Genomic DNA, 12361 nt, shown 5'->3' on the forward strand with positions numbered 1-12361 from the left:
TGCCTCTGGGAGCTCATTATAATTGAAATCTCTAGCTTGCAGGACCACAGTCTGAGCAGTCCGAGATTTCTAGGATGCTGGGTTTATTAACTCAAGACTCAAGGTACATTAACCTGGGGACTAGGTAGTCCACTTCAGTGCTCAGTGTCACTGTTCAAATGCCAGGAAAGTCTCTTCTCTTCAGTGAATCTCTAGTAATGGAAGGGTCCTGGTTTCCACAGAAGGGACTCACTCCTTGATTCTGCCAGTGCCCCACTAGAATACAAGCTCCTTTGGAGATATGTTTTATTTATCTTTGAAACACAGTGTCTGGCATATATGAGTGGCTAAGAAAAGCTTGGCAGATAAAACCATAAACGAATGTGTTGTTTTTGCATTTCTTTGGATTCCTTATTGGCTTAAATTTAAGATGTTAAAAAAAAATGACCCCCAAGACAGTAAATTTTTGAGCTGCAATGAAATTCTTTTTTAAAAAATACTGAATTATTGTTATTAGAGCAAAGTGTTAACCTGCTTGTTATAGCAACATTCTGTATCATTCTCCCTGGCTCCCATTCATTATCCATTCCCCTCTTTTATTTTAGTTTTGCTTGCTTACTGCTAGGGATTCTTTCTTCATTTGCTTTTCTCCTGACCAAATGGAAAAAACTTGAGTTTACTACATGAGTTTGGAGTGATTTCAGACCTCTGTCTTCGGCTGATGATCCTCCACATGGATCATCTTTCCCTTGCTATGTGATGAATAGAAGTGCTTACAATACTTACTTGGGGAGTGGGAAGGCATCAGGCAGGAGTGGAAACATGTGAGGATCCTTGATGAGCTAATGCAACCTACACTCATTTATTCAGGTGGGAAGAAGGGGCAGCATGGCAGGTTAAGTACCTAAATCTTGAGCTCTTTGTCCCCAGAAAACATTGTTAACTTATTGTCGTGAAAATAAAAAGTGTCTGCCATTTTGGAAATCGTTATAGTTTAATGCAAAATGCCTGAATTAAAATTCTAGTTCTGTCACTCTAGCCAGCTTACTTTCATGAACCATTTATTTTTCTCATTTGTAAAATGCGAATGATAATATCTCCTTGTAGTATCATCAGAAAAGTCAGGGACAGTGAATACAAAATAATTAGCACAGTACCTGGGACAAGTAGATGCTCAGTCAATGATTTCAGTCATTATTGCCATCAGTGCCCTGAGTAGGGCCCTTAAACCCTGCTCTGTGGTTCTGGCATAATGAATTAGAGGACAAACCTGGCTAACTTCACATGGAGCCGAAGATTATCAGAGCATCTTCCTTCTACATTCTTTTTTATTTATTTTCTATTGAAAGACTCTCTCTTCTCCAGCTTTCTTTTTTCTACCCATATTTCCGTGTTAGCATGCAGATTAATATTTACATTTAAATGCTTGGTGTTCTTTCCCTTGTGTAGGGCCTCTACAATGAAGGTGATTTTTGTTGTGCTTGAATATGTGTCTTTTAATTGTATTGGAAGGATGGGAAGATGTACTTCCTTGAGTATGTCCAAAGTGTTAGGGCCCTCTTAACAGAGCATATAAAATAAGCAAGCCAGGGCTGATGCTGGAAGACACACACCCAGGTTGTGGGGAAAATGTCAGGGCCCAGGTGCTCTCGTTATGCTGGAGATCAGTCTTTCCAGCCCAAGAGTCTTTGCTCATGAGTCTGAATCATGTGTTTCCTCTCTTCCTAACACTGACATTGACTTTACAATCTGATTTTGAACTCTGCTCATGTTAGGGTGCAACCATTTCACACAGACAACATTTTTTAACTGCAAATGCTTAGGCCCATTTCCCAGATTCTGGTTTACCACTGGAGATCTGGTGAATCAGCACATGACCCTGTGAGCATTACTTTACTCATTCAATAAGCAGATGTTGTGCATCTTCTATGTGCCAGGCTGTGCTCTGGGAACTGGGAATACCTCAATGAAAAAAAGAAACGAAAATCCCTGCCCTTAGAGAGTTGCATCTTTTGAAGAGAGAAAGACAATAAATAGAACCATTGAATAAAATAGATAGCATGTAAAAAGTAATAAGAGCTGGCCAGACGTGGTGGTTCATGCCTGTAATCCCAGCACTTAGGGAGGCTGAGGCAGGCGGATTACCTAAGGTCAGGAGTTCAACATGGTGAAACCCTGTCTCTACTAAAAATACAAAAAATAAAAAAATAAAAAAATAGCCGAGCATGGTTGGCAGGCACCTATAATCCCAGCTACTTGGGAGGCTGAGGCAGAAGAATTGCTTGAATCTGGAAGGCACAGGCTGCAGTGAGCCGAATTCATACCACTGCACTCCAGCCTGGGCGACAGGAGCAAGACTATGTCTCAAAAACAAAAACAAAAAAGTAATAAGTGCTATCTCGAAAAATAAAGTAGGGGAAAGGGCCAACGGTGCATCTCATGAGTTTTCAACAACTTCATTATTTTATATCCTAAGTCTATCTTTCCTTTTGTGACCACATTGCCTACCTTCACCCTAGTTTCTTCATTTCCTGGACAATTTCAGCGGGTATTTTTGGTCATAAGGCAGGGGCCTGACTTCTGTTTTGTGAGTTTAAGAGAAAGGCTTGAGCCTATGATGTGACCGCTCATAGCCCATCCCCTTCAGCACCTGTCCCATAGTATAAGCAGCAGAGAGGAAACTTTCTTTGGAGGGGAAAATTAGGTATTAGTAGAGGGTCTCTGTATAAATGAGGTTTTTTTTTTTCCTGAAGTCTGGCCATGGTCTGATAGCCTGAGGCTGGAGCCAGGGCAGTAATTTTCACTTTAGGTGAGATGGTCAGATGAGAAAAGCCTTCATCCTCTGGCATCATCTCTTTGTCTAGAAACATTTGGAAGTGCTTGCCTTGGTAGTGGATAAGGATTTATAGTTGCTTTAATGTTGCCTTAGAAACAGATTAATTGCTTAGCTTTGAGTCTTTCGGTCAGCAAGAATTACATAGAAGGGAATTCCAAGTACTGATGAAGGCCATCAAGGAGTTCCTTGGAATAACCCCAGCTGCCAATCAAGAGGATGCCATTAGGATGACTGTCCAATATATTGGGCTGTTAGGAATGCCAGCATATGCCTTTGCTCTGAGTCATGTCCTCCTTGGTAGTCCAAACTGGCTATAGCTTCCAGCAGGGAATGGTCAGTATGCTGCCAACCACTCTTCAGGCCTCTGCTCCAAAAGCTCTCCCTCTTCCTTTACAAAGCAGTTTGATCTATCTCTTGTAGATGTGGGTTTCTATTCCTTGTAGCTGTGACCTCTTCCTCCAACACAACTGGCTGGACTCCTCACAGCTGGATATCTTTTTACCATCCTTTGTCAGTGTCATTTGGGTCTGTAATCTGTGGGTGATGGGTTGGGTGTTGTTTTAAAATAAATAGTGATCAGAAGATAATTTGGGTATTCTTGATACTGTGGTAAAGTCTCATTTCATGATGTAATGGATATTTTAAGTTAGTACTGCTCATAGTTGTACGAGTTGATCTGAATCCACCATAAAAATCAGCCTATACTTTGTATTGGTAAATTAAGGCAGAATATAAGTAAGCCAGGCAGCAAATCAACATATCCACAGTCTCTATTCTTATCTTTCTGCTTAATTTGTGTGGAAATGTATATTTGAGGGAAAATGGGGAGAGTTAAGTAGAACTACTTTGAATCTGATGATAGAGGAAAGACCCTGAAAGAAAGAAGACAAAAGGACGAAGAAGGAACTCACATTTAGATAACATCTATTCCACATCTTCGTGGGCATTTGGATTTGGTATTAATTTAATAAGAAAAAGAAATTTAAGTCCAGAGAGTTCTTTCCAGTTGCTTCATTGCCAAAAAGCTACATCAGTGTGCTGTGTCCACTGTTCACAAATTATAATACTGCCCTCTTTTGAATATAATTGTAATGTTTTTAGTTAACACCGGAAGCCCCCTTCCTTTTTCTCTGATAATGATGATGGATTTTTACTGATCTGTCTACCTTTAGACATCTGGTGACCTTTTGGCTAAGAACATATTGTGAGATGTGGGCTAGGGAAGGGATAAAGGGCAGGGCTTTTTCTTGGCTGGCCTAGGAGATTGTCCTGACAGTGCATGCAGGAAGAGGTTGCCAGGCAATTGCTAAAAGACCAGATTGAAGGGCAGCTGTCTCTAGGAACATGCTAGCCCTCATGTTACATCACGGTTATTGATGCTTGTCTATTTGAGTCTAATCCATAAGATAAAAGCCAGGCTATTGGAAACCTTCCACAAGACTTTTGCTAACTAGGCCCTCCTGACCCTGCATGGAAGCCAAGAGGCTTTCCAACGGGCTAGTCCAAGCCAACCCCAATAGTTCTCAAAGATTACTTCACACACTATAAGGGATGATATAATGGAGCAGTTAGTTATATCAGTCTTGGAAAAAGACCAGGGGTTAGGTCTTAGTTGAGGAGTTTACTGTCTGTATGACTTTCAGCAAGTACTTAACCTATCTAAGCCTCAGTTATCCAACCTCCAAATGGGCTAATAATACCTACTATTTAGGATTATTGTTAGGGTACTGTGCATTGCCCATCTCCAGGGGTGCTGTTCTCATGGACTATAATGGAAATAGCAACACTAGGCATTTTATAACATAGCAATGCTGGCTAATGGAAATATTAAATATAATTCATATGTATAGAGACAATTTAGCATGGTATCTGTGACTGTTTAAGAATGGAATCTAGTATTCTCTCAGGAAATTGGTTATAATTTGGTGTTCAGCTCTTTTGAAACTTGCTTCTAAGAAGGAAAAAGCAAAATAGTTTTGGACACAGAATAATCTGCAAAGGCTTGGATGTAAGAAATTGTTACCTTGTTCAGGGAATGGGAATAATTTCCATATTCTGGAGCTCAGATGCCAGATCATAAAAGGTCTTAGAAAGCCTGTTGAGGGGTTTGAGCTTTGTCCTCAGGGAAGTGGGAAACCAATGAAGAGTTTTAAGGGACGTGAAGAGTGTCAGATCTGCACTTTAGGAATTTCATTTTGGCTGAAACGTGAAGAATGGAATGATGCGATTTGGCAGTAATTTGAAGGGAGTGGTTAATTATATCAGTCTTGGAGACAGACACAGGTTTGAATCTCCCTTCAGTGTTTATGTTCAGTACTACTATTTATCACAAATATTTCACCTTTCTGATTCTTTCAGGTCCCCAAGACATTTCTTTCACCATTTTAAATGTTAAATATCTTCTGTATCATTTTGTATACCTGCCAAGTATTGGGATCACTTATAAATTAGATTTTATATAGTAGGCAAAAGCTGGTCTCCTTGTTTCCACCCTTGCCCCTTCAGTCTTTTCTGCACTGAAGCAGCAGAGAGATCCTTCTAAAAGAAAAATCAGATCATATCACCCTCTGATTAGAACCTCCCAGTGATTCTTATCTTCTACCCCATCAAAGCCCATGCCTTATGGCAATTCAGTGTTCTCTGATCTATTCCCACTCCTGAGCCCTGCCCCCTTGGTCCATTACCCTCTTGCTACATTGGTTTTCTGTGTTTCTAGACTGTGCCAAGCATGATTCCCATTAGGACCTTTGCACTTGCTGGAATTATTTTCCTACAGATATCCACAAAACTTGATCTTTCGTGTCCTTCAGGACTTCGCTCAAGTGTTACCTTATCAGAGAGGCCTTCCTTAACCATCTAATATGAAATCATGCATCCCATGTGTATACACACTGACACACACACACGCACACACACACACAATCTCACACTCTCCTTGTCCTCTATAGATTGTTCTGCACACACGTGTACCATAGGACTTTTTAACCTTCTGATATTTATATTTGTTTGTTTCCTCCACCATTAGAATATAAGCTCTGTGAGGACAGAGACTTTGTTTTATCACTGGTGAATTCTCAGGATCTAGAAGAGAGAGTAGCAAGTCTTTCTAAAATACATATTAAGCATGCATAAATATTGTGGATGAAATGGATACACAAGGGAGTTGGAACTAGATTTTCCAACATTCTTGCAGGATGGTTAAATTCCACCTTGTTTCAAGCAGAAATCTCAAAGCCTTTCAAAGACTGAACAAGCAGACATACTGACCAGAACTTTTGCATATTTTGAAAATATGCTACCTCTATTTTTCAGCCTTTTACTTAGTTTCGAATTCTACTGCTATAACCCTCCTCTGATTTTCTTTAGTATGGGAAAAATGTCAAAGAAGCTTATCTCCCTGTAGTGATGAGCTATAAAGGGATTTAGGCTATGGTGGGATCTCTGAGGGTCTGCCAGAATGTCCTAGGCAGCGGTGTTCTCCTGGGCACTGGTGCAGTTTGCAGTATAAGCCATCAGCAGCAAACATGAGCCAGAGAGTGTAGGCGAATGTGGGGTGGCTCTCAGCCAGCCCGAAGCTATGAAAGCCTCTAATCCAGTTCCTCTTTTAACTTTTTCCAGGACATAAGGGTATGTTCTGACTCAGGGCTTCTTCCTATTGCTGCTTTATCTGATGTCATAACTAGTCCCTCCTGCAAGGCCTGGGAGACAGTTACCTTGACTTGGAGCAGAGCTTCCTCTACTTCAGTTTCCCCTCACCTCCGTCCCAGGTTCTGGAAGCAGAAGGGATGTAAGGTCTGAGTAGAGTTTTGCTTGAGCTGGTGGGTGGACTTAAGGCCATGGTGGTTGAGTCCACCGCTATGCCTACCAAGCTTTGTGTGCTGCTCACTGACTCTGTTGCCATGGCCCTCCTTGCCTACAGTCCTTCATCATGTGTATATTTTGTGGTCACTCTTGTCATGCCACATGAGCTAATTTAAATGGAATTATTGGTCCTGCATTTTTTGGTTACTTGAACCCTCGACAGAACTAATATGTATTTTAGAATGACCATGGAAAATATGACCGACACCGAGAAGGAACATTTTAAGGTTGGTGACGCTGATTCCACAGCCTGCCAGGCTCTTACCCACAACTAGGCCTTGGCCTGTTTATCTCCCTTTCCAGCCTGCGGAAAAACAGGCTCTGTACACAGATGTGAAGAGCTGTGCTTGAAGAACCAGATGCCCAGCTGCTAATGTATCAGCAGACCTGGGCTGGCTGAAAATTAGGAAGAAATGTGCTCTCATCAAAACATGCTTTTAAAAACTGTACTTAATGTGTGGAAATATTGCATTATAGCAGAATTTTTTTCTCCTCAAGAACAAATGCCATTGAGCTTTGATTTCAGGCAAGCTTGAAGTTTTGTTTCCAAGTAAGTGTGGAGCAATAGGACATGATTTCATGAAATACAGTGTAAGATGCTCTCTGGCGTTTAAGATAATCACCAGGCCTTGTGTTGGTGGGATTTTTTCAGAGTCTGATTTTCAAAGCATCAATTGTAATAAGGTGCTTTTGGCATTGAAACCGTTTTTGGAAGATGATGTACTAACACAAATTTAGAAGAAAATCTGCTTTAGTAAAAAGGAGGAAATTGTTTAATGCTTCAAAAGTCCTGTGATTTGGGCTATTAGCATGCATAAATGTGTGTTTAATAAGGCAAGGCTATATAGATTGAACTTTTCCTTTCCAGTAAGTCAATTGTGTATCTTGCTCAGTGAATGGGTACTACATGTAGTAAATTCAAAGAAAGATTGAGTTGTAAACTTTACATAGGATTGCTTAGTCACTGATGGAGTCTTAGAACAATCATTCACCATAGATTTTGTGATGGTCAAATATAAATAAATTTCGGTTTTGTGATGGTCAAATATAAACAAATTTCGGTAAGAGTAATAAAAATAAGTAATTAATAATGCTTTGGCTGCAGCTCTAATGACATGACTTTTTTTCTGCCCTCTCCCCCATCTTATTTTTACCAGTAGGTTGTGACCGTTGGAAGTGTCATGTACAACATGCGGCGATTAAGTCTTTCACCCACCTTTTCAATGGGATTTCATCTGTTAGTTATTGTGACTCTCTTATTTTCCCATGTGGACCATGTAATTGCTGAGACAGAAATGGAAGGAGAAGGAAATGAAACTGGTGAATGTACTGGATCATATTACTGTAAGAAAGGGGTGATTTTGCCCATTTGGGAACCCCAAGACCCTTCTTTTGGGGACAAAATTGCTAGAGCTACTGTGTATTTTGTGGCCATGGTCTACATGTTTCTTGGAGTCTCTATCATAGCTGATCGGTTCATGTCCTCTATAGAAGTCATCACATCTCAAGAAAAAGAAATAACCATAAAGAAACCCAATGGAGAGACCACCAAGACAACTGTGAGGATCTGGAATGAAACAGTTTCTAACCTGACCTTGATGGCCCTGGGATCTTCTGCTCCTGAGATTCTCCTTTCAGTAATTGAAGTGTGTGGCCATAACTTCACTGCAGGAGACCTCGGTCCTAGCACCATCGTGGGAAGTGCTGCATTCAATATGTTCATCATTATTGCACTCTGTGTTTATGTGGTCCCTGACGGAGAGACAAGGAAGATTAAGCATTTGCGTGTGTTCTTTGTGACAGCAGCCTGGAGCATCTTTGCCTACACCTGGCTTTACATTATTTTGTCTGTCATATCTCCTGGTGTTGTGGAGGTCTGGGAAGGTTTGCTTACTTTCTTCTTCTTTCCCATCTGTGTTGTGTTCGCTTGGGTAGCGGATAGGAGACTTCTGTTTTACAAGTATGTCTACAAGAGGTATCGAGCTGGCAAGCAGAGGGGGATGATTATTGAACATGAAGGAGACAGGCCATCTTCTAAGACTGAAATTGAAATGGACGGGAAAGTGGTCAATTCTCATGTTGAAAATTTCTTAGATGGTGCTCTGGTTCTGGAGGTGGATGAGAGGGACCAAGATGATGAAGAAGCTAGGCGAGAAATGGCTAGGATTCTGAAGGAACTTAAGCAGAAGCATCCAGATAAAGAAATAGAGCAATTAATAGAATTAGCTAACTACCAAGTCCTAAGTCAGCAGCAAAAAAGTAGAGCATTTTATCGCATTCAAGCTACTCGCCTCATGACTGGAGCTGGCAACATTTTAAAGAGGCATGCAGCTGACCAAGCAAGGAAGGCTGTCAGCATGCACGAGGTCAACACTGAAGTGACTGAAAATGACCCTGTTAGTAAGATCTTCTTTGAACAAGGGACATATCAGTGTCTGGAGAACTGTGGTACTGTGGCCCTTACCATTATCCGCAGAGGTGGTGATTTGACTAACACTGTGTTTGTTGACTTCAGAACAGAGGATGGCACAGCAAATGCTGGGTCTGATTATGAATTTACTGAAGGAACTGTGGTGTTTAAGCCTGGTGAGACTCAGAAGGAAATCAGAGTGGGTATCATAGATGATGATATCTTTGAGGAGGATGAAAATTTCCTTGTGCATCTCAGCAATGTCAAAGTATCTTCTGAAGCTTCAGAAGATGGCATACTGGAAGCCAATCATGTTTCTACACTTGCTTGCCTCGGATCTCCCTCCACTGCCACTGTAACTATTTTTGATGATGACCACGCAGGCATTTTTACTTTTGAGGAACCTGTGACTCATGTGAGTGAGAGCATTGGCATCATGGAGGTGAAAGTATTGAGAACATCTGGAGCTCGAGGAAATGTTATCGTTCCATATAAAACCATCGAAGGGACTGCCAGAGGTGGAGGGGAGGATTTTGAGGACACTTGTGGAGAGCTCGAATTCCAGAATGATGAAATTGTGTAAGTTCTATATTATATGTGTGTGTGTGTGTGTGGTTCAGTGTGTTTATGAATGTGAGTCTGTGCATCATTTTTTAAATTAAATAGCATGCAAGGAATGGAATAGCTTTCATACAAGATCCCTTTCAAGATATCAGTCTTTGCTTGGGTGCCAGTTATCAATATGCTCTGCACACAGAGATCTTAAATTTATTTACATCAGAATTTTATTTTTACTTTTATACATTTACACATTTTAAGTACATTGTGACTATGATAAAATGAGTGATGGGACACAGTTTATCAGATGACTTAAGACAGGCTGAAAAATTTGTCTTCTATTTTGAATCACATGGTATATACTCAGAAAAGGAATATTTAAAACATCACAATAGGTCTCTAACTTCGTTTCTGAGTACAAATTGGGAAAACCCAAAAAGGAAACACCCTGAAAATAATTTCTTGGCTACCAGGGCTGGCTGAAAATATTTTTGTGGCTTTTATGTGACATTGTGTTTTGTGACAATATAAGTTAACATTTCTGCTTAAATGCCAATGCTAAATTATGACTTCATAACCAATCCTGCTTCTTCAGTGTTATGCCAACATGGGAAAGGCCATCCAGCCCTTTTGTAGTTCAAGTCCGGTTTTATTTTACATCCTTAATAAACAAACCCTGTACCCCACTGATACAGTGATGGAGAGAGAAATAAGGTTCTGTCCACGTGTCTAGTTGTCAGGGAGCAGGTCAGAGAAAAGAAGGAAAAATTTATTCTTCCTCTTGGTACTTTACAGTGGCACTGTGCTCATGTAGTAATATGAAGTACCCAGTTGTTAAGTGATTCTTCGACTGAGAGTTGATATTTAGAGGGCTCTTCCCCCTTTGCCTAGGAAAGTGTGTTGCACTCAACTCACCAAAAGCAAACCAGAAAATTTGACTCTATGAACAATTTCTGGGGGGAAGGGAGGGAGGGAGAGAGGGAGGGAGGCTGACTGTAATATCTGCAGTACAACAAAGGACGTTAAAATGAATGATTATGTTGGTTGAAGCATTGGACATTTAGAAATTTCAGGGAAGAAAAATAAATATATAAATACAGTTCTAAAATAGTTAACTCTTACGATAATGGCATATGATATGCCAAATGGTGAATGCATGCTCTTTAAATATGAAATTTCTCCTACAGAAAGTGAGAGAAAACAAACCAAAAAGGGGGAGGGGATGGGCAGAGAGAACAGATTTTCCTGAAAGAGCCTTCCAGTGTCTTTACATCTCTTTGTTGTTATACTATAGTGATAAGTAGTGTCGAGTACAATATCACAATGAAATCAAGCGAAGCAGGGATTATAATATCCATCTTCTGATGTTTGTAGGGAGCAAAGTGTTTTGATTAATATCTATTTTATGTTAATTATAATGTTGTTAGTGTTCCACTTACTGAGATGTGTTTTGTTGGGATACTTATTTTACTGAAAGATAGTGATCTAGTAGCAAATTAATATCGTTCATATCCAAGAAAGAATTTTTTCAATGGTCTTGCATTGGAAAGTTCATGTGTGCCCAGGTTAACACAAATGAACTTTATTCCTTTGCTAGGAATTCTTTCCCTATTGATTATATTTTCCCTAATGATTACGTTTTCTAATCATTTCAATTATTGAACCCTTCTGTAGTAGATAGCACTTGTAATCCATGTAAAAGTGTACTGTGTGTTGTTAAAGGTATATTTCATGTCGTTAAATGAACTCATAAGGGTAGCCCTTAAAACAACTTAAATCTGTGTTTTGTTTTGTTTGTTTGACTAAGCATATTTTCTTTTGAAAATTTAATCTTACCTTTTCTTAAGAATAAGGACTGTATACTGGTTTATTTGAAAAGCAGTCTTTCCCTATCTATTCTGCAGTTCAGGACTTTTACCAAACGATAAATAACCTTCTTTTGGGTGGTACGATGCAGAAGAATAAGGAAAAGGATTTTTAAAAAGGATTGACATTGATTTGATAGAATAACTTATTCTGCCAAGTTCCATTTAAAACATTCATCCTATGCAATTAAATTGGAAGGAATATTGCCACATTCCATCTTTAGAAATTTAGATTTCTTGTGAGAATTGGTAAACATTGGTGGAGTTGGTGAAAATTGGCTAATAATTCGTGCCATCTCTATATATATGTTCTTAGGAGTATTGAAGATCAATCGCAAGTTTCTTGCTCTATAAAATTTTTACTATACTTCATTTGCTCAATTGAAATGTGAAACTTTAGAAATGGCGAAGCATTTAACTTATAAGTGGAATGAAATTACAGCCCTACATTTTTCTTTTTTCTAGATTTTTAATTTTGAAGAGATTTCATCTTGACTTCATAGAGTTTTATTACTGACAAGCTTTGAAGATGCTAAATAGGTCTATTGATTGTACAAATTTGTTTGGCTGGGACTTAACCTTAAATTAAGCACCAAGATTCAAACACAAGGTTTCTAGAAAAACATATTATCAAAGATATGTTGATTCCATGTCTTTGCTATTGGGAATAGTGCTGCAATGAACATACAAATGCATGTGTCTTTATAATAGCATGATTTATATTTCTTTGGGTATATACCCAGTAATGGGATTGCTGGGTCAAATGGAGTTGCGCTGCCCTCTTAGCAGCTTAGAAAACATTATTGTTTTATGGATTATTTTTCCTTTGGCAGTTGTCTTATTTCCATACAG

The 12361-nt window shown here is 39.5% G+C and overlaps 1 protein-coding gene across 14 annotated transcripts in view; it reads left to right on the plus strand.

Moving 5' to 3' along the window:
- SLC8A1 (solute carrier family 8 member A1) overlaps positions 1-12361 on the plus strand; it is a 401197-nt gene that overhangs the window by 74512 nt on the left and 314324 nt on the right. For 11 of the 14 annotated variants that reach the window (XM_063594617.1, XM_034953019.3, XM_034953016.3 and 8 more), the window contains exon 2: positions 7837-9665. In XM_063594617.1, coding sequence (XP_063450687.1) covers positions 7858-9665 — 1808 coding nt within the window. In that variant the 5' untranslated portion in view covers positions 7837-7857. Of the gene's footprint in view, positions 1-7833; positions 9666-12361 lie in introns of all 14 variants that reach the window. The other 3 variants (XM_024927577.4, XM_024927576.4, XM_063594619.1) reach the window with 1 other exon arrangement.

This window comes from Pan paniscus, chromosome 12 (genome assembly GCF_029289425.2).
Source record: "Pan paniscus chromosome 12, NHGRI_mPanPan1-v2.0_pri, whole genome shotgun sequence".
NCBI lineage: Eukaryota > Metazoa > Chordata > Mammalia > Primates > Hominidae > Pan > Pan paniscus.